At 38.3% G+C, this 23,240-nt stretch overlaps 1 protein-coding gene across 3 annotated transcripts in view; it reads left to right on the forward strand.

Moving 5' to 3' along the window:
* GPBP1 (GC-rich promoter binding protein 1) overlaps nucleotides 1–21,903 on the forward strand; it is a 56,800-nt gene extending 34,897 nt beyond the window's left edge. For 2 of the 3 annotated variants that reach the window (XM_055134061.1, XM_055134060.1), the window contains exons 4-13: nucleotides 4,296–4,419; nucleotides 4,975–5,198; nucleotides 6,130–6,196; nucleotides 7,196–7,255; nucleotides 13,116–13,300; nucleotides 13,915–14,055; nucleotides 16,261–16,428; nucleotides 16,589–16,776; nucleotides 18,918–19,020; nucleotides 21,213–21,903. In XM_055134061.1, coding sequence (XP_054990036.1) covers nucleotides 4,296–4,419; nucleotides 4,975–5,198; nucleotides 6,130–6,196; nucleotides 7,196–7,255; nucleotides 13,116–13,300; nucleotides 13,915–14,055; nucleotides 16,261–16,428; nucleotides 16,589–16,776; nucleotides 18,918–19,020; nucleotides 21,213–21,371 — 1,419 coding nt within the window. In that variant the 3' untranslated portion in view covers nucleotides 21,372–21,903. The remainder of the gene's footprint in view (nucleotides 1–4,295; nucleotides 4,420–4,974; nucleotides 5,199–6,129; nucleotides 6,197–7,195; nucleotides 7,256–13,115; nucleotides 13,301–13,914; nucleotides 14,056–16,260; nucleotides 16,429–16,588; nucleotides 16,777–18,917; nucleotides 19,021–21,212) is intronic. The other variant, XM_004608447.3, reaches the window with a different exon arrangement.
* The last annotated feature ends 1,337 nt before the right edge of the window (nucleotides 21,904–23,240 follow it).

The following is a 23,240-nucleotide window of genomic DNA, read 5'->3' on the forward strand; positions in this document are numbered from 1 at the left end:
ATCACCAGTGTCCACTTCCCTCTACCATTGTTCTCGAGTTCTCTCCCGTTCTTCTCTTCCTCCCCACCCTCACAGAAACAGCCTGCCCTCTTGACAGGCACCTTTTGAAGTTTGGTTGTTAAAGTTTGGATCTCATGATTTCAGTGTTCAGATTTCAGTGGTTTGGATACTTAGCTCTGTCATTTTTTTTTTTTTTTTTCTCGGGTCACACCCGGCAATGCACAGGGGTCATTCCTGGCTCATGCACTCAGAAATTACTCCTGGCGGTGCTCAGGGGACCTTATGGGATGCTGGAAATTGAACCCGGGTAGGCCTCGTGCAAGGCAAATGCCCTATCCGCTGTGCTATTGCTCCAGCCCCCAGTGATGGATCATTTATTTATTTATTTATTTATTTTTTGCCTTTTGGGTCACACCCAGCAATGCACAGGGGTTATTCCTGGCTCATGCGCTCAGGAATTGCTCCTGGCGGTGCTCGAGGGACCATATGGGATGCTGGGAATCGAACCCGGGCTGGCCGCGTGCAAGGCAAACGCCCTACCCGCTGTGCTATCTCTCCAGCCCCCAGTGATGGATTTTTCTTCATCAGAAAGATAAAGCTCTCCCCACCCTCCACCCCGGCCTTGATAGTGGATGTATTTTATGCTTGGTGTGATTATGAAGCCAAATAGCCTCCACAGCCTTAGTAGACACCCTAATTTCAGTCATTCTTGGATGCCTGTGATATTATTCTTAATACCTGTATTCATCTGGCAGCTTTATACCTACATGAGTGACTCAGATCAATCTCATCAACAGCTGCTCTTGTTCATAATCTCAAAGAAGTGTTTTTAATCTGCTGATTTGTTTTTCAGGTGACTATTGGCCCCATAGCCAGTACATCTGTAAAAATACTTTTTCCTTAGATAAGGGTTACGGCTTTTTTTTTTTTCCTCAAGCTTATGGAACCAGCACCCAGTTAGTATTCAGTTTCGGTTTTAGATGGCTGCTGCCACCCAGTGGATTTTTCATCTTTTAGAATGCCATCAACAGTAAACCAGGCCAGATGTTTACTGTATTTTACTGAATAATTATAGTACCTTTTTTTAAAGTCCAAAAATTTGTTTGTAACTTTTTGTTTTGGGGTCATACCTGGCGATGCTCAATGTTACCCCAGCTTTGCATACAGGAATTATTCCTGGCAGTGCTTGGGGACCATAAGGGACTCTGTGAATCAAACCTGGGTTTGGAGCGTACAAAGCAAGTGTCCTACCTGCTGAACTGTTTCTCCAGCTCCTGTTTCATAACTTTTATGGAAAGCATTATATAATGATCATACTTAAATTTTTTTGCCTCTTTTTTTTATTTAATAAAATCTGTGACAATTATTCAGTGAGAATAAAGTTGGGAAATTTTTGTGATTTGAAAACCCTGTTGATTTGGTTGGAGCCTATCACAGGTGGCCTGGTCCAGGAAAATAAGATTTAAAGGTGTCTTTGCCACTTCATGCAAAATTAGAATGTCCTGAGGATCAGGCCAGCTTCATCCCTTGAATACTTGTTCCTTGAAAACTCCATTTGATCAGTAAGCGCTGGTGTTGATTTATCTTCTCTCCTCCCCCAGTTCCATATCTTGTTCTTTTCCAGTGGTTCTTACTTTAGTTGTATGGTTTCAGTAAGATGTCAGCAATAGATCAAGAGCACAGCCACCATTTAAAAAAAATTATTAATGATTTTGCTTTTTTGACTAACATCTGGAGATTCTTAGATGCTTCTCTAGCCCAGGAGTAGGTAAAACAGAGAGGATCATGTATCAGGAATTTGAATCCAGGGTTCTAAGCATGGAAAACATGCATTTCAGTCTTTTGAGCTGTCTCCCCCTTAACTTCTTTTTAAAATGATTTTTTTCCCCTGAGCCTTATAAGCAGTGCTCAGGATGTTACTATGATTCTTGGCCAAAGGCTTATAGCAAAGATGCAAGAAGCCATGGTGCCTTTTATTCGGCAAATTGGGGAATGGGGTACATTTAATCTCTGTGGATACTAAGGAATTTGGTACCTGCATATCAGGAATACAAACTACGCTTTCAGAAGATGACATTTCTTTAGCTGGGAATATGGGGATTAAGTGACGGGTGAGAGAACATTTTTCCTTTAGGGATTGCATAACTTTTTTTTTGGTAGGTGGGTGAGTAGTGGGGCAGTTTGATGATTTGATGCTCAGGAAACTGTCAGGCATACACTTGGTGGGTAGTGTTGGGAGTGGGGCTGGGGTTGTGTGTCACTGTGGTGTTAGAGTTCAAATGCCAGTTCCTGTTCCTTTGTGCCCCTCATTACTGTCATCTTCTGACCCGTGTTTCTTTTCTACTTCTCAATACACGTGGAGGTTGCGGGGGACAGTCTTGTCTTCTCCCATTTGTACTTCCTTTTTTCTTTTTCTTTTCTTTTTGGCTTTTTTGGGTCACACCTGGTGTTGCACAGGAGTTACTCCTGGCTTTACACTCAGGAATTACTCCCAGCGGTGCTCAGGGGACCATATGGGATGCTGGGAATCGAACCCGGGTTGGCCCCGTGCAAGGCAAACACCCTACCTGCTGTGCTATTGCTAGGTATGGACTTTTCTTGCCACTGTTTTGTACCTCCATGTCTTTGCCCAATGCTTTTCAATATTTCAGCCTCTCTGTCTCCATGGGTGCCTGTGTTTAGCATAGCATTAAGACTTTGCTCTCCTTGTCCTTAAGTTCCACCATGCTTAAAATCCACATATGATTTCTATATCTTCTATTAGCCACTTGTAGCATTGTTTTTTCAATAATAAACTTAATATTAGAATTTACTAAAGAACCATAATTTATTGGTAGTTGAGTTTCATATAATCTAGCACCAGTGTCAACTTCCTTCCACGAGTGTTCCTAAGTTCCTTTCCACCGCCCACCCTTTTTCCTACCCCCCCCCCCCCACTCCCAAACCTGCCTGCGACCTTGACAGACACATTTATTTCTAATTTTATTTTTTAGTTTTTGTGCCACACTTGGTGGTGTTCAGGGCTTTATGCTCAGGGATCACTCGTGGCATACTTGGGGGACCATATGGGATGACAGGGTCTGCCATGTGCAAGGTGCCCTGTCTGCACTGTATTATCTCGCTGGCTCAGCAGCCAAATTTTAAAGTTTGTTTAGATCTCATGATTTCAGTGTTGTTGAATCTGGTTTAGATATATAGCTATACTACTCCCCCCACATTACTGATGGACCCAAGGCCCCTTTATCCCTGCTTTCCTGTTACTGGTTTTTCTTATCTTTTTACCTCCCCCTCCCCCTCAACTTCTTGCCTTCTCCATTTTCCTTTACTCTGGGGTCAGGCAGGGGTTGCCAAAGCATCCCCTCTTTATTACATTGCATTTTCTCTTTCAGTTATTCTGTATATCACAGAGAAGTGAGATCATCCTGTGTTTGTCCTTCTCCTGGAAAATTACTTAGATGAGTAATTTTCTTAAGAGAAATATACCATGCTTTGCTTACTTTGGTTTTTTTTGGCGGGAGTGGGGGTCACATCCAGTGATGCACAGGGGTTATTCCTGGCTCATGCATTCAGGAATTACTCTTGGGAGTGCTTGGAGGACCATATAGGGTGTTGGGAATCGAACCCGGATCAGCCGCATGCAAGACAAATGCCCTCCCCACTGTGCTATTGCTCCAGCCCCTTACCTTGTTTATTTACAAGGGCATTTTACCTTTAAAAAGTGTTTTTATTTGGGGCGACGTGAGTTCGATCCTCAGTATCCCATATGGTCCCCTTATTTTTCTATCTGTTCAGATGTTTCTTAGTGGTAAGAGAGTAATTCCTGGCAGTGCTCCAGCCAGGAGTAATCCCTGTGCATTGCCGGGTGTGACCCAAAAAGCCCCCCAAAAAAAAAAGTGTATTTTGGGGCCACACCCAGTTAATGCTTAAGACATACTTGTGACTCTATGCTCAGGAATCATGTTTGGTGGGCTTGGAGAACCATTTGGGGTGCAGGGATTTGAACCTGGGTCAGCCATGTGCAAGGCAAGCACCCTTCGTACTATACTATTACTTTAACACCTATCTTTAAAGTTTTTGGGGGTAAGTGGATATAATTGCTGAGTTGTTTCTACTCTTCCATTAGAGAAGAAAATAGACTAACAATAGAACCCATTTTATATTTACATTGACCAATTATTGAACAAATTAAAAATGTTCTTGACTACTTAACATTTATGGAGAGAATCAAACTATCTTATTTTTAAATCGTATTTAGATTTGTGTTCGTTTACCTGCATGCTTACAATTTGTTTCAGTCGTCATTGAATTTTGAGAAGCATTCTGAAAATTTTTCATGGACAGAAAATCGTTATGATGTGAACCGTCGACGACACAACTCTTCAGATGGCTTTGACTCTAGTATTGGACGTCCTAATGGAGGTACAGTTGGCTAAGGCAAAAGTTCTTAAATGATTGTGGTGACAGGTACAGGGGTTAGGATGCATGTTTTATGTGTTTCTGGCCCTGGTTTGATCCCTAGCACTGTGTGTTCATGTCTGTCCCCATCCATGTGTGAATGGGAGGGTGTTGAAGTTTGCAGAGAAGGGGTGCTCAGCCCCATAGCAGCACTGCATCTTTTTTTTTTTTTTTTTTTTGCTTTTTGGGTCACACCTGGCGATGCACAGGGGTTACTCCTGGCTCTGCACTCAGGCATTACCCCTGGCTGTGCTCAGGGGACCATATGGGATGCTGGGATTTGAACCCGGGTCGGCCGCGTGCAAGGCAAACGCCCTACCCGCTGTGCTATTTCTCCAGCCCAGCACTGCATCTTAAAGCCTGCACATTGTATCCTCAGCCTTGTTTGGCCAAGAATCACTGGAATTGCTAAGAACCCCTTAGGAGGGGCCTCTGCTGCCCCTAGGAATGTTTTAGGATTGAATCTGTAACAGCCATTTTCTTTTGAATTTGTAACACTTTACTATTTATCAAATAAAGGTAATTTTGGAAGGAAAGAAAAAAATGGATGGCGTACACATGGAAGAAATGGTACAGAAAACATAAATCATCGAGGGGGATACCATGGTGGAAGTTCCCGTTCTCGTAGCAGTATTTTCCATCCTGGAAAAAGCCAAGGACTACATGAAAACAGCATACCTGACAATGAAACAGGGAGGAAAGATGATAAGAGAGAACGCAAACAGTTCGAGGCTGAGGATTTTGTAAGTAGTAGTTGTTGTTGTAATCTTTTCTTAATTTTAATTTTGTGGGATTCTTCCCCTTGCCCCGGATATATATATATATTTTCTTTTTGGGTCACACCCGGCGATGCTCAGGGGTTACTTCTGGCTCTGCACTCAGGAATTACCCCTGGCCGTGCTCAGGGGAACATATGGGATGCTGGGATTCGAACCCGGGTCGGCCGAGTGCAAGGCAAACGCCCTACCCGCTGTGCTATTACTCCAGCCCCATCACCTCGGATATTTCTAATACAAGGTTTCTGTACGTGCCATTTTAGCATCAAAGATTTTACTAAATACAGTTCATTTTATACATGGTCACAATTGATAGGTCCAGTTATTTTAAATCTTGTGTTCGGGTCTTCGGTGAGGGCTTTTTGTACATTAACATCCCTTCTGTCCACTTCTTTGCCTCTGTTTATTTGCTATATCTTACGGTTTCTTTGAAAACTTAGGACACACTTAGGTTTTACTTACAGAAATTTAAAACATTTCCCCATAAAATAATAATTGAACTTGGTGTTTATGACAACACCATAGTATTTAAAAGTCATAAGCTGGGTCTGGAGTGATAGCACAGTGGGTAGGGCGTTTGTTTGCTGGGAATTGAACTCGGCTTGGCTGAGTGCAAGGCAAACGCCCTACCCGCTGTGCTATCGCTCCACTCCCGGTTACCATATTCTTAATATTTATACTTTTGTTGTTATACCAAGGTAGGTGATACTTTTCTCTAGGGTTGTACTTGTTTTAATGGTTAGAATAAACTGAAAGTTAACTCTTTTTGAACAAACCAGTTTTTACTAATTGTGATTACATCATCTTCAGTATAGATTTTAGGTTTTTTGGAAAGATTTATTTTTAAAATGAACATTTTAGACATTATTTTATGCTTTCTATTGCAATTTTCTTCTAGCCATCTTTAAATCCTGAGTATGAGAGAGAACCAAATCAGAATAAATCTTTAGCTGCCGGTGTATGGGGTAAGTAATTTTTGATATGCCTTTAGGGGTATAAATGTTACAGATTTTACTTTAAAAAAACTAGTAGTCCAGTACTGTATTTCCTCTTAAAGTGCCTGTTTTGGGTTGTTAAGCTACAATTAAATGATGCACCTATTTTTTTAGAAAAAATGTTTATAAGTGGTAGAGAAGCATTGGATTTGAAATACTTGATTTGCACATGTTAATACCATTAAGAATACTCATAGAAATTTCAGAAAATAATTCTAAGTTAAAGCAGTCAATTGATCTCATTTGGAAGTAGCCTGATAATTAAAAGAGTTTAAGTTAATTTTTAGTTTTTCAAAGTTGAAAACAGTAAACTGGAAAAGTTAGTACTTCTAATATAGTGAGTCAAAAAATCTTTTTTACATATGAAAATGGTTATGCAGAGTAATAAAAATAATTGTATGAATTTGCCTATGGAACTAATTGATAATTTGAAATTATTTTCCTTATTGATTGTTAAAGCTTAATGACAGTTTTTCTGGTAATACATCCCTTTTCTTTAAAACTGCTGAATATAAGTTGATTTATAGAAGATTAAACTGCACTCATAGTAGAAACCAGCTGGCTTTTAAAGATTCAAGTGAAGTTTAAAATAATGGAAAAAATTGATAATTGAAAACCAAATTTATTTGATGCCAAATTCAAAGGTGCTGTGTCAACCATAGAATTTTACATGTTTGTGTTTTTTTTCTACTGTAAATCAACAATGTAAGACAAAAGGATTGTGGCTTATGACAGCATTCCAGTCCTACCATAAAAGGCATTATTTTAAACTTTGCCACTTCCTGTGCTGTTCTTTATTGTATTTATGGGTTAATATTCTGGGGAATTACTTTGTTTTCTTTGTTCTCCCAATTTATTTAAGGGTTTTTTGAGGGTGGGGGTGGGGGTGGTCAAACATTTTTGTTAGAACCATGTGAATGGCATTGTTTTTTCTGTATTGCAAATTAGTATTTCTACCACTCTCCCCAGGCCTACACGCCCAGACACACACATACCCAACCAAAAAAATCTCCCAAGCTCCTCTCTTAGGTATGTTTCCTTATTATTCAGTTTTTCTGGGAACAGCTGATTGCATAATAATATAGAACCACCTGAAAGGTGTTAAATAGAAATCTAAGAAATTAGGAGTAGTTTGAATTTGATTAGAATGAAAGTAATTAAAAATTCAAGAATGTCAGTAAGCATTTGTCAAATAAAACTACCTATAGCTAGTATTGGTTCTGATCCTTTGTTAATTTAATAATTTTATAAATGACTTAAGGGAAAGGCATTTTGAAAATGAGAACAAAATGTACTAATAAAGATTTTGGTTCTACTGTTTTCAGGTTGGTTTAAGACTTTTGAGCAATAGTTGAAAAGATGTTTAAAAGGAAGATGTACTCTTTATTGTTTTGTAGATGAGCTAATGTGTCTGCATAGAAAAAGAAAAATGATTGTGACTTGATTGTTAAATTCCCAGTACTTCCCATAGAAATACAATTAAACTTTCATTGTGTTACACTTCGCTATTCCTTTTCACTTTACCCCTGGGTCCCCAAATATGGTCTGAATATTAAAAATAGCTATGTTCCTGAGGAAGATATGAGTGACTATTAGGAAAGACTTCAGTAGAACTTTTCTAGTGCTACTTCTTTCCAGGTAAGTCAGAATTTAACAATGGAAATGTGTAATGTGCATTTTTAAAAAAATTAAAACGCAAAACCCAAGTTTATCTCTGAAACTACCCTTTTGTAGATCAAGAGTTTAAACCCATTTAAAAAAACTGCCTCGAGGAAAGCTATTTAAAATATAGCTTAAGCCTACTTAAACTTTTTCTTTAGTTTTGATAAATCTTCATGCAGCTTATTTGTGACTTGTTAGTGTATAAACAAGTTCTACTGCTTTTAGGTTCTTAATAATTTAAAATTATTTGTGTGCCTCAGAGTTAAAGTTAGTATAGTTGTATATATGTATATGTATATATGTATATGTATATATGTATGTGTGTATATGTATATATGTACATATATGTGTATATGTAGTTATATATATAGTACATATGGAGTGAGCATTTGGAACATGATTAGTGGCAGTTGATTTTTGTTTTTTGCAATCCTATTGACTTGAGTGAGAGACGTTATAGTAAATTATTGGCAGATTCAGAGCTTAAAATACTAAATATAAGTAAGCTCACAGTCATTAGTAGTGTAATTATTCCTTCAACTTTGCATTTTTATTATATCTTGTTTGTTAATTTGATGAACTTTCTTGAGGGTTGGGGGGGTGGTGAGTTTATATTATCAACATAGGTTGCTTTTTTTTTTTTTTTTTTTTAGACTTCTTTTAGGTTCAGGGATGTGACTTGGTGGCACAATATGTTCCTTGCATGCATGAGAGACCTAGGTTTGATCCCTGGTGTCACCTATCCTACACAAACGTACATTATACAGAATTATTTTGGACTTCTGAACCAAAGCAGATGGCCTAGCTAGTGCCTAAAGGTGCATTTCTTTCTACAAATATGTCAGTTGCCCAGGTCTAATTCCTGGCACTACATCATACTCCTCCACTGCACCATACCACGAGTAACCCCTCTGAGCACTGCTATGTGATCCCTTCTCCCCTTTCTTCAAATATCTTTTCCCAAATAAATCTCTTAAAAATAAAAACCAGGGGCTGGAACGATAGCACAGCAGGTAGGGTGTTTGCCTTGCACGAGGCCGACCCGAGTTTGATTCCAAACATCCCATATGGTCCCCTGAGCACTGCCAGGAGTGGTTCCTGAGTGCAGAGCCAGGAGTAACCCCTGTGCATCGCCAGATGTGACTCCCCCCCAAAAAAAAAAAAACCCAAAAAATAAAAACCAAAAAAATTCATATGTCATGTAAAAAATAATTTTAAGCATTTTTGTGACAATAAAATTAGTGTTCACAGTAGAAATTACTCGAAGTACCATGATTCAGATTCTATCTGGAATGTTAACTCTTAGGTTGCCTCATATAAAATCCATGTTAATGGTGTTTAATATCACTCTATCACTGTCATCCTGTTGCTCATCGATTTGCTCGAGCGGGCACCAGTAATATAAGACTTTTTGTTACTGTTTTTGGCATCTCGAATACGCCACGGGTAGCTTGCCAGGCTCTGCCGTGTGGGCGAGATACTCTAGGTAGCTTGCTGGGCTCTCCAAGAGGGGCGGAAGAATCGAATCCAGGTCGGCCGAGTGCAAGGCAAACACACTACCCGCTGTGTTAGATTGTGCTTAATTTTCATAATATTCTAATAGATTTAATAGAGGTGAACCTAGGGTTGGTAGGTACCTCAGAAGACTGGAGGACTTGAGTTCATGCTTTTACACCCCCCCTCCACACACACACACACACACACACACACACCCCTCCTCCTCCCACCCCCCACGCCCTGGTATCACCCCAGAACACACACACACACACACACACACACACACACACACACACACACCATCCTCCCCCCCCCCCCCCCCCCCCGCCGCCCTGGTATCGCCCCAGAACACCAAGACTGTTAGCCCTTGTAGCTAGGTCCCAAACATTGTTGGGAAGGTCCAAAGTAGGGCGAAAGAAGGAACTGTAATGGATGGATGGATCAAAGAGTAAATTGACTGAGTCAGAAGAGTTAGGTACATATGTAGAGTGTAGTGAAAAACAAAAATTTTTAAAGGCTGAGAAAATCAGATGGTAGCTGTGAGTTATGTAGTTTGTATTATAAGTCATTTAGATTCTTTTAATCAAAGAATTTAGCCATTCACTTTCCAGTATTGACTTTGTTGTTAAGAAATAAGACATGTTGGGTGATAAGATGAAGAGGTGATGGGGCCAGAGCGATAGCACAGCAGGTAGGGCGTTTGCCTTGCACGCGGCCGACCTGGGTTCAATCCCCGGCAACCCATATGGTCCCCCAAGCACTGCCAGGAGTAATTCCTGAGTGCAAGGCCAGGAGTAACCCCTGAGCATTGCTGGGTATGACCCAAAAAGCAAAAAAAAAAAAAAAAGGATGAAGAGGTGATAATTTATTTTGTTTTTATAGATTTTTTTTTGTTTCTGTAATGGGGTTTGAACCTTGGACCTCACATGCAGAACATGCCTTCTACCACTCTGTCACATCCCTCACTCGAGATATTTAAAGTCAACTATTATTAGATGATAGTTTGTGAGGATAGAGGGAAATTATGAGAAAAATCAAATTTTAAGTCTAAGATGTTTTGAACTTAAATTGAAATAATACCTGCTTATATTAACGATGTAATTAAGCACCTGAAATTTGTTAGAAGAATGTCAGTGAGGTTATTTTATAATCCTTTTATATAAGTGAACCAGTATCTTAAATAGTCTTTAAAAGAAACAATTTTACCATGCACACATCTGCCCTTTGTTCTGTCTCTGGTACAATATTCTAACAATTTGGCAGGTTTGTATCAGGAAATTTTATAGTGATAGTAAAAAGATGAGTTGCTTTTTAGAGTAAAATGGTATGTGTAACATAGTTTTAGTTACTCTCTTTGTTGTATGTAATTGTTAATAATTGAGATGTTTATAACTTCTATATTGTTACCAGTAAGTTTGAAGGAAAAATTACTCAGTAACTGAATTAATTTGTTGAAGATTGATTAATAAAGTTGATGCCAGTATCCAAAGCCTAGATCAGGTCTGAAAACAAATGTTCTTAATCTTACCAGTGTATTTGAATATACTTTATTAAATTCATTAGTGTTGTATCAGTTTCTTTTCCCTCTGAGTCACTGTCTTCCTTCATCATCTTTACTTTGCTCCCTGCTTTTCTGAGGTTTTCTGTATGAAGATATAGGATACTTATTATTCTTTGCATTTATGTTCTCCTCAGGGAGACAGCTAGAATATCTCTTGTTCCTCCAAGTTGTCAAGGAATCTTTTTTTTTTAGGAAAAGTGATCTTTGTAGTGATGGAGTACATTGAAGTTTAAAGATCTGCAATCTAAGTCTTCATACTTTTTTAACATGTTCTTTACTTCTCCAGAAATGTGTAAGATCATTGCTTGCTGATGACACTTCTTTTCTTTACTCATGTATTTGATCTTCTCCCCTAAGTGCTTAACCGGTGATTAATGTCACCAAGGTTAATAATAACTTTAAGTCATCAGTAGTAGGGCTGGAGCGATAGCGCAGCAAGTAGGGTATTTTCCTCGCACGCAGCCGACCTGGGTTCAATTCCTCCACCTCTCTCTGAGAGCCTGGTAAACTATCAAGAGTATCTTGCCCGCATGGCAGAGCTTGGTGAGCTACCAGTGGCGTATTTGATATGCCAGAAACAGTAACAACAAGTCTCACAATGCAGATGTTACTGGTGCCCGCTAGAGCAATTGGATAGCAAGGAATGGACAGTGACAGTAACATCACTAGTCATGTTTAAATTTTGTTAACTGTGCTGTCTTGATAGAATTATCTTTGCTTCTCTACATGGATGTCTTGAGAAAGAATCTTCCAGAAGTCTTAGTACTTTTTTATATTTTCCAGTACCAGTTAGTGTTTAAATTCTTGAATTGCAGTGGTGCTGGGGATCAAACTTACATACCCCTCACCCTTGAGTAACAAACTTTTAAGACTTTATTTGAGACAGTAACAATAAGTCTCACAATGAAGACGATATTGGTCCCTGCTCGAGCAAATCGATGAACAATGGGACGACAGTGCTACTTTACCACTTGAACAACTTCCCCAACTTCAGTTTTTTGTTTGTTTGTTTGTTTATTTATTTATTATTGAAGATTGGTTTGTTGATGTCATTTAGTTTTGCTAAATTTTGCAGCTTCCCTTTTTTGGTGGGGTTGCACACATTGCGATGTTTAGGGGTTACTGCTGATAGGAAAGGAAATATATGGGATGCTGGGGATTGAACCCTTGTCAGCTGTGTGCAAGGCAAGTGCCTTACCCTCTACTCTCTCTCCAGCCCCCACAAAGACTTTTCTAAGGGAAAGATCCCTCACCAGAAAGATGTGTCTGATAATCACTGATGCAGTTTTAGGAGTTCATATTTAACCACCTCAGTAGTTAAGTAAAGTTTAAGTTAGTAATGGTTAGTGTACTGTTTTCTAAGACCAGGATTGAATTGGTTGTTCTTCTATATCATTTGCACAGGGGATTGAGTGTATTTTTGTCATCAGATATTTTAATAAATTGGTATCATGAACGTTCTTATTCTAGTAAAAATTAAAATTTTCCTTTTGAAATTATAAAAAAATAGAAATGCGCAATTTATATTCTAAGCTTTTTTCTTTTTAATTGAGACACTGATTTACAAAGTTACTCATGTTTGAGTTTCAGGCATAAGATGTTCCAACAACAGTCCCTTCACCTGTGCCCACACTAATGACCCCAGTTTAGTTCTTGACAATACTTGGTTCCCTTAGCACAACAGACTAAATGGCAGGAGAGTAAAGGGAAAGTGAGATAAATGTTCAGTAGGCCAAGTGCATACTTTGTATGTAGGAGACTTTTGTGATCCCTGTCACTGCATGGTCCCTCGAACTTTTAGCAATCCTTGAAAGTACAGAGCTGGGAGTAGTCCCTGAGCAATGCTGGATGTGGCCCCAGGACTCAAGGTAAATAGCTAAGTAATGAAACATGTTAAAATGCAGTTAATCTTGGTTTGGTCATAGTTAACTTTCTAGGCTACTGTCTAGCTTAATTTTTCAGTATTTTTTGATGTTGCTTAATTGTTATTTTGGATTTATGTATTAGCTTTCTAATGTTGGAATACAGTTCATACTTAGTTTAATTATTTTACCAAGGATTGCTGTTTTAAAAATTTGATGTTTGAAAATATATTATTCTTTAGGTGGTTTTAGTTTATGCTGAAATTTGAAGCTCTGTGTAACTTTTGCTCGTGCTTTATTTATGCAGAATACCCTCCGAATCCTAAATCTAGAACCCCAAGGATGCTGGTTATTAAGAAAGGTAATACAAAAGACTTACAGCTCTCTGGATTCCCAGTTGTAGGAAATCTTCAGTCACAGCCAGTTAAGAATGGGACTGGTCCAAGTGTTTATAAAGGCTTAGTCCCTAAACCAGCTGCTCCACCTACAAAAGTAAGTCCTAACTTATTAAAAATGAAAAAAGGTTTTAGTTGAAGTTATTTTGGGAAAAGGTTGTGAAAGGTTTTAAACTACAATATATTGGTGGACTGCTGACTTCTAAGTTGAAAGTAAAGATTCTTTGTCATGTATGTTAATTGACTATTAATTGCTATGTTTTTTCTTGTTTTTGTTAGTGAATGATTCACAATCTTTTGCTGGATACCTTGATATTTTTGCATAATTATGTAACATATAGTGCTGTTTCTTGGTGTGTAGCTTTAGGTTTTTAAAACTCACTTTTCTTGATATTAGCCAGAAAAGTTTATAGATTGAATTTAGACTGAATCTGAATACACTGCATTAATTTTCAGCTTTACAAATCTCAAGTTTTTATAAAGTTGAAATATGAAGCAGTGTGTGTATTGAGATATTTTTCCCCCTGAATATCAAGTTTTGTTACTATTTGTAGAAAAAGATGGAAAGGAACCATGAAGGAATGATTAAGAAGAAATACAGGAAAACATTGTTCTTACCATATGTAGCTCTCTTTGTTTCATAGAGTTCATTTTTTTTCTCTAAGTAATCTGATCTTTTAGTTAGTCATTAATATTTTTGTTTTTCTTTAGCCTACACAATGGAAAAGCCAAACTAAAGAAAATAAAGTTGGGAGTTCTTTTTCTCATGAGTCTACATACAGTGTTGGCAACTTTAATGCTTTTAAATCAACTGCCAAGAATTTTAGTCCATCAACAACTTCAGTAAAAGAGGTATGATATTAAAATTATCCTCAAGTCAACAAATTAATCAGAGTAATTAATAGTGAGCAAAAAGATGCTTGGATCAAACCCAAGTCCTCACATCTACTTGGCGTGTGATGTACTGTGTATATCTGCCCCACGATAGTTAAGTAGGAACTATGTAAAAAAATTTAATGCCTATTTCTAAACATCCAAAAATGTAGAGAAAACAGTATAATGAAACACCCATGTATAAGAAAGAATGATTGAGAATTACAGTAGAGTGAGAGTATACTATAGTAATTAATTTTGAATAGCTAAGTGGATTTGTAATAGTCCTTGGTGGATGTCGGGGGTTGGTGGTTGATGAACATTTTAGGAGTTTAACAAATCCAGAGCAAGGAATTTGCTTCATGGTAAAATTATGGTTTTTTGTGTGGTTGGTTTTGGACCATACCTGGCTGTGCTTCAGGGCTTACTCTTGCCTCTATTCAGGGATTACTCCTAGGAGTGCTCTTTACATTTACCCAGGTCAGCCTAATCTGATACGTTTAATTGCTGGAGACGTTGAATTAATTGGTACATCATAGTCTTTATATACTGTTTTTTTTTTTTTTTTTAACATTTTTCTCGACTTTTGACCCACACCTAGCATGCTCAGGGTATAACTCCGTCTCTACTCAGAGGTCACTCCTTGGTGGTTGGTGTTCAGGGACCATATGCATTGAGTTGAACCCAGGGCAACAGCTTTCAAGGAAAGCACCTTAACAGGTAGTATCTGACCCTATTCTTTTTTAATGTTATCAGCTGTAGGATTTTAGACTTGTGCCAGCATTCTCAGTTGTGACTTAGATATATTGCAATCTACAAACATTATTGTCAACAGTACAGTTTTTACAGTACAGTTTTTTATAGCTTTTCCTTTTGGCCACACTTAGCTTTGCTCAGGGCTCTGCATTCAAAAATCACTCCAAGAGGGCTCAGGGAACCATATGGGGTACTGGTCCTGTGCAAGACCTTGCCCACTGTACTATTTTTCTGGCCCCAAACATTTTATTGTCTATTATATTTTACTTTAAAAATCAAAGGGTGGGGCTGAAGAGATAGTACAACAGTTTGGTACTAGGGTGTATGCCTTGCACATGGCCAACCTGGGTTCGATCCTTGGTACCCTATGTGGTCCCCTGAACATTGCCAGATACGGCCCAGAAACAAATAAGACAAAGGGTTACTAACACATGTCCCTTTTCTTCTTGTTCTTGATCTTCTACAAAAATTTTTTCTGATGAAATGCTACCTGGGCTTTTTTTTTTTATAAGTAATTAAGGAAATAGATTTTATTGGACTTCAGCCCACAAGCTTCAGGTGTTTTTTGTTTTTATTTTTTTTGGGGGGGAGTCACACCTGGCGATTTACAGGGGTTACTCTTGGCTTTGCACTCAGCAGTTACTCCTGGCGGTGCTCAGGGGACCATAGAGGATGCTGGGATTCAAACCTGGGTTTGCCACGTACAAGGCAAATGCCCTACCCGCTGTGCTATCGCTCCAGTCCCAGATTTTTTTCTAAATGGTATTTTATACTTTAGTTTGGAATATAGTTATTTGTAATATAGAATATAGTTTTCTTTGGGGGGGGTCACACCCTGTTATGTTCAGTGGTTGCTCCTGCTTCTTCACTCAGGAATCACTTCTGGTGGGTTCTGTGAACCATATGGGTTTATGGGGATTGAACCTGGGTTGTATGTGTGCAAGGCAAGTGCCTCGCTTACTGTACTAGCTTTGGTCCCAGTTCTTACTATTAATAAACCTTAATTTCTAGAATGCAATAATTCTTTTTAGGAAACCCAGTAAATAGTTTAACTGTAAACCTCCTGCCTGGCAAGCATAAAACTAGTGATGCCTAGTTAAGTACTTGGCTTTACTCCTTAGCCTAAGTACAATCCGAGTGGTTGCACTGAGATCCCTGGGTCACAACAAATTGGGTGACATTTGGAGTACCACAGGCCAAAACTTGGGAGCACTGTAACCCCGTTGTATAATGACTACTTGTCATCACTGAAAGGTAACTGAGGGCTGGAGCTGGGATGTGTGGAGGGTGGGAGGAAAAGAATTATTCAGTGAGATAAAAACATACAGGGATAGAGAAAAGTGCATAAAGGTATAAAAAAGTTGTAATATCAGTTTGGTACTGACATTTTCTACCTACAAATTTATCAATGTTCAATTTTTTTCTTAGTGTAATCGCTCAAATTCCTCTTCACCTGTTGACAAACTTAATCAACAGCCTCGGCTAACCAAACTGACTCGTATGCGCACCGATAAGAAAAGTGAATTTTTGAAAGCATTGAAGAGGGACAGAGTAGAAGAGGAACATGAAGATGAAAGCCATCCTGGCTCAGAGAAGGTAAGATTACATTAACTATTGGTTTCACATTAGCAATATCACTAAAATATTTGGGCAAATAATCCTTAAAGCATTTTGTATCAGTGATGAAATCTAAATGATCAAAGTTTTTAACAGTTGTATTCTCAGACTAATTTTTTTTCAACTTCCTAAAAATTAGGATGACGACTCATTTAATTTGCATAACAGCAATAGTACTCACCAAGAAAGGGACATAAACCGAAACTTTGATGAAAGTGATATTCCACAAGAAAATGGCAATGCCTCAATGATATCCCAACAGATCATTCGTTCTTCCACCTTCCCACAAACTGATGTTCTTTCAAGTTCACTTGAAGCTGAACACAGGTTGGTTTTGATGATGATGATGATGATGATGATGATGATGATGATGATGATGATGATTTCTCCTCTTCCAGCATTTTCTGTTTAGGAATTTGATGAAATTACATCAATGCTGTGATTTATTTTTAACAAGTAATGAGAGTAATTTACCATAAATTGTAACCTGCTTTAGGCATTCAGGTCATTGAATTTTGATATCTTAAATGTTGTGCAACTGGTATTACAATATAACTTTAGGATATTTCCAAAAAGAAACCACTTCTGCAGTTATCAATTTTTACTCCTTATCCTTTGGAAACCTTTATACTGCTTTCTATATATTTATAGACTTCCCTTTTATGGAAAGTTTATATATAATAAAAGCATAAATTACTTGGCTTTCTTGTCTGACTTCTTTCATTTAGCATGTTTCCAAGGTTAACATCAGTAACTTTACATGTGTCAGTACTTTTTTTTTTTCCCAAATCATTCACTGTATTTTAAGTCTACCACATTATATTTTTCATGCCTGATTTTTTTTTTTTTCCGTTTTAGAGGGGTGGGGGCACATCTGTCCTTTTCAGGGCTTACTCCTGACTTTGCTCAGGGGTCAGTGTTAGTGGTGTTCAAAGAACTGTATATAGTCCTGGGGAGCAAATTGGGTTCTCCTGCATGCAAGTCTGGCTTAACTGTCTCTCTGGCTTGTATTTTTTGTATTTTGAGTATTTTTAAATACATGCTACTATGCACATTAATGTGCAGGCTCTTGCATGGCAGTGTTTTCCTTTTGTGTAAATTCCTAGGATTAGAATGATTGAGGCCTATTCTTTTTTTTTTTTTTTTCCGTCACCCGGCAATGCACAAGGGTTACTCCTGCTTCTGCACTCAGGAATCACCCCTGGCGGTACTCAGGGGACCATATGGGATGCTGGGAATCGAACCCGGGTCGACCGCGTGCAAGGCAAACGCCCTACCCGATGTGCTATTGCTCCAGCCCCTTGACGCCTATTCTTAATTAACATTTTGAGAAACTAAAGTGACTGACTCAATTTGTTTTCTGATTAATAATATATGAAAGTTACAGTTTCACCATATTCTTGTCTGTGAATTGATTTCTGTTTAGTTTAATACTACTTTTCCTAGAACTTTATTTCATTATGGGAAATGGGAACTAGGCTGGGTTATATATATTACTTAGATTCCAGGCCACAATGAATGGTATGATTATAGTAGGTTTTTGTTTTTGTTTGTGTGGTGTTTATTTTTGGCCATACCTGGTTGTGCTCGAGGCTTACATCTGGCTCTGTATTCTGGAATCATTTCTATCCAGCTCGCGCTATATTGTGGTGTTAGAGATCAAACCTGGGTCAACCACATGCAAGGTCTTACCCACTGCTGTGGCCCAGTATTCGTTTTTTAGTTGTTCATTACTGTATATTGTATCTGGATTTGGCATAGCACTTTAATTGCTGAGTGCTTAAATTTGGTGAGTGGTGTTAAAATGTATTTTTCTTACCTACTTTGTAAAACTAATTTGATGGGGTATGTTTTAGCTTTTCCCCCTTAAGATTATAGTTTCTGCTTCTCTCTACATACAAGATGAGATTTTTATAACTATTATTAAGGACTGCTTTAAGACTTTGCTTACATATTTTCTCTTCCCCATCCCCGCCTTTGATTTTTGGTTACAACTGGCAGGGTTCAGGGATTACTACTGGTGCCTTACTTGGGGTTCCTCTTGGTGATGGGTGAAAGATCAGTTGGTGCTGGGGGTTTGACTGGATCTCTCCAGCTCTTGAACTATCCTCCTAGTCCAATTGTGCTAAAGTTTATTTGGTTTAGAACAATATTTAAATTTCATTTAATTTTTGGGGGGAGAGGTATGAGCGAAGGGTGCTATATCTGGTAGTGTAGTGCTCAGGATTACTCCTGGCATTGCTCAGGAGTATGGTTTCAGGATTGAACTGGTTGGTAATGGGCAAGTACAACACCTTATCTTTGTTCCTAGGAAGATTTTTAAAACATAAACTTAAAAATCATTTTGGGGAGGCATATTTTAGAATATTTGTATAATGAGATGCTTTCTTAGTGTATCATATAAATGGAATTACCATATTTAGGTGATGATGTAGATCAAATTAATCAGTTTACTTCCTCTTATCCAGATTGTTAAAGGAGATGGGATGGCAAGAAGACAGTGAAAATGATGAAACCTGTGCTCCCTTAACTGAGGATGAAATGAGAGAATTCCAAGTTATTAGTGAACAGGTATGACTTGACTCATACAGGTGATTTTAAATTGCTCTTTATCAGTATAATTGTTAGTAGTAATTCTTTCTAAGGGAGGGAATTTTTTTAAAATTATTTACAAGTTGTTAGACATCACATTATATCTGATTTACCTTCTAATAGAGGCGTACATGACTTTGATGAATCTTTGGATGTACAGTGTTTAGGAATTAATGAAATTAGTCTTTGTCATTGTTCAGATTTTCTCTTAGCTTATCTATCTCACTTGTTTTTTTTTTTTTTTTTGCTTTTTTTGCTTTTTGGGTCACACCCGGCGATGCACAGGGGTTAGTCCTGGCTCATGCACTCAGGAATTACTCCTGGTGGTGCTCAGGGGACCGTATGGGATGCTGGGAATCAAACTCATTTGGCCACGTGCAAGGCAAACGCCCTACCCGCTGTGCTATCACTCTAGCCCCTCACCTTTTATTCTTTACTATTTCATTTTAAAACACTTTATAGTCCCAGTTTTCCTTCATATATAATTTTCTGGACTCATGATAGGCATAGATTTATTTTTGATACCATGATTCAGATGCCTGAGAAAGTAGGATCTGATTGGCAAGGTTTTGTTTGAGGCTAAACCCTGTGGTGCTGCAGTGGAGGTAGTATGGTGGGGTTGGTATTCCATGGTAAGTGCTGGGGATCAGATATCTTTAGGTGTCCAGGGGATCTCTGGTGCTGGGGATTGAACCTGCCCTCCTGCATACAAAACCATATGCTCAACTCATTCTTTAGCCTTACTGTAAATTCTTGATTTCAACCTCCATATGTTCAATTCATGAAACTTTGGGTTGGGGGGATGTGCAGGGATAAATTTTGAGTTAATATTTTTGTGTTCTTATGGTTGGTGCCAAGCAGTGGTCATCTACCTTTTGATAAGTCTCTATACTTTTTTTTTCCTAATAAAAAGTTTCCATACATTTCTTTCATAGAGGCTTACTAAACAACATACACACCTGCAGTAAATGAATATAGATTTTCACCACATCCCTGTTGCCACTGATTGTTTCTGGTCGTTGGATGTATGACATTTCATTGTCATTTTAATTTTACTTTTCTTAATACTAAGTTAAAATGAACACTTCTTCACTTTCCTTCTGGGTTGTCTATATGTCTTTTTCAGGGAAGTGTCTGCTTATCTTTTTTTACCCCCTTTTGATGGGGTTACTGGTTTTCCATTGTTGTGCTTTGAATTATATGTAAGTTGGGTTTCAATCCTTTATCTTTGATATATGGCGTAAAAGTATTTTCTTTCATTCAGTAAGACATCTTTTTCTTTTGATCTTTGGGTTTCTTTTTTCTTTTTATGCAAAATCTCTTAGATCGATAACAGTTTTATTGGTTTTGTCAATAGAGCTAAATCATCGCATGAAACATTTCTTGAGTGTTACCTTTCTGCCCAAATATTTTGAAATTCACAGAGATGAGTTTCTTCATGAGAAAGCAGTTTGATGAGAATAGATAGATTCCCATATAAAGCAGAATGCGATATACAACACGTGTAAGGTCTGAAAGCAGGGGAGCATGTTATATAAATATTTCTTCAAGGTAGCTTTTGTTTCATTTTTGAGTCACTTTTCGGACTCAGGGTTCCATATGTGGTGTTGGGATTGAATTAGAGTAGGCCTCTTTCGAATCAGGCATCCTACTCCCTGTACTCTTGCTTTAGCCCCTGTCTGCCCTATTTTTTGTTTGTTTGGGGGCCACACTGCAATGTTCAGGGTTTACTCCTGGCTCTGCACCCACAAATCACTCCTGGTGGTCTTGGGGGACCATATGGAACACCAGGAGTTAAACATTGGCCCTCTTTGTACAAGGCAAGCTCCACTGTACTATTGCTCCAGCCCCTGCATCTGCTCTTTTAATGAAGAGACATGGTAACTAGTTTAAGTAATAACCCTACTAGTGTTTAGTCCTAATTTGTCTTGCAGAGTCCCAGTTTACTCAATTTGCTCTTCAGTGATATTTTTTTAAAGTACTTGTCCGAGGTCAGAGTGATAGTACAGTGGGTAGGGCATTTGCCTTGCACTCAGCCCACCCAGGTTCAATTCCTGGCATCTTATACGACATATTGATAGTTACGTTTAGTTATACCATTATTACATCACTAACTCTTGGTGGGAAGTTGATTTTTTTTATTTTTAATGTTTGTATCTTTGACATTTTAGTTACAGAAGAATGGCCTGAGGAAAAATGGTATTTTGAAAAATGGCCTGATCTGTGACTTCAAGTTTGGACCCTGGAAAAACAGCACTTTCAAACCCACTATTGAGAATGATGACACAGAAACAAGTAGCAGCGACACATCTGATGATGATGATGTGTGAAGGATTTCCTAACAGCTTTAGAAATTTTAGTGTGATACATCTCATACAATTTGGGGTGAATTGTAAAAATGAAGAACTATAATTTATGTAGTTAAAAACCCCATTAGAAGATGATTTTTTTGGGGGACTTCAATATGAAGAAAACCAAGAATGTTGTGTTGGGCTGTGTTGAACATTATTTCTTTGTAAATGAATGTTGTAGAAATGAGGACTTTGGTTGATCCAACATTGACTTTCTTCATCACTGCAGCATTTCTCTGACTAGCAATGTGACGATGTAACAAATGAGATTTTTCTCATTTAATAATAAAAAATTGTGTAATGTTTTGCAAAGCTTCTGTCTTAAAATGTCCAGGTCTTAAGAAAAAAAAAAAGGCAGCTTACACTGTTTGCTTGCAGAGTCATATCTTTTTCGTACAATGGAATTCCTCAAGTCCACTTTGTGCGCTCCCAACTTCCCCCCCAAAAGGACAATGTAGCATGTTGGCTAAAACTGGAGCAAAGTGCACTAAAATTAATTTCCTGAATTCAACTGTTGTACTAGTCACCTTTTCAAACGTAAATTGCTCTTTAGCCATTTGTAGTTCAGTAAATGTTACAGGAAAAGACTTGGCCACACTTCCAAATTTTAAGAGGTGATTTCCAAGAGCTATATTTGGGTATGTTGTCAGACCAGGATTTTCTGAGCTGATGGAAAATAATCTTGTGGGAAAACTTATTTTGATAAATTATTACACATGCAGAAAAATTGATCACATTGACTGGATCTGTCCACAACATGGAAAAATAAACTGGATTTTCAGAATGTTGTTGTTCTCTGTAGTGTTCAAGGTATTGGTTTCTAAACACTGTGCTTTGTTCACTTATTAAAACAAAGTTATACTTTATTAAAGATGGTGATTACTTTCTAATTTTACGAAAAGAAAGCTTTGGAAAATGCTCATCAGATGCTTAATAAGTTATTAAATGATTGTTGACCATTTTATTTTCATTTGCATATTAATTTTTAAATCATTTTTGTTTCACTGCTGACTGAACGAGTAGCCTGGCTCTTTATATTTGTCTTTTGCTAGTTCTAGTTTTAACTGATTTGCTGCTCCCATCCCCAGCCCACGTGTAAATATACCATAATTGTAAAGAAAACAACTTGTTAGAACAAAAATGCTATGGGTTTTATATAGTTAGGTAGTTCTCACTCTTTCTTGCCTTTCATTGTATTTAATTGTATCTTCCTAGAAGACTGCTAATATTTTTGCTGTTTTCAGTATCCTACCAAATTTATCTGTTTCAGAAGCCACTTTTAGGGGTTTACATTTAGGCTGGTGGTAAGGTTAAATAACAGCACAAATCTCTTCTCAAAAGTAATTGTAGAGTGTTAAATATTACTTGCTTTTGGGGCTTTTTTTTTTCTTTTTGGGTCACACCCAGCAATGCTCAGGGGTTACTCCTGGCTTTGCACTTAGGAATTACTCCTGGCGGTGCTTGGGGGACCATATGGGATGCCGGGGATCGAACCCGGGTCGGCCGCGTGCAAGGCGAACGCCCTACCCGCTGTGCTGTCGCTCCGGCCCCAAAGAACATATTTTTTTTTTGCTTTTTGGGTCACACCCAGCGATGCACAGGGGTCACTCCTGGCTCATGCACTCAGGAATCACCCCTGGCGGTGCTCAGGGGACCATATGGGATGCTGGGATTCAAACCCAGGTCGGCCACGTGAAAGGCAAAACTGCCTTACCCGCTGTGCTATCGCTCCAGCCCTTGTTTTGTTTTTTCTTCGGGAAATCGCCCAGGGCTTTTTTTTTGGGGGGGGGGATACACCCAGCAGTGCTCTGGGCTTATTCTTTTCTTTTTTTTCCTTTTTGGGTCACA

Source organism: Sorex araneus, chromosome 1, assembly GCF_027595985.1.
Source record: "Sorex araneus isolate mSorAra2 chromosome 1, mSorAra2.pri, whole genome shotgun sequence".
Taxonomy (NCBI): domain Eukaryota; kingdom Metazoa; phylum Chordata; class Mammalia; order Eulipotyphla; family Soricidae; genus Sorex; species Sorex araneus.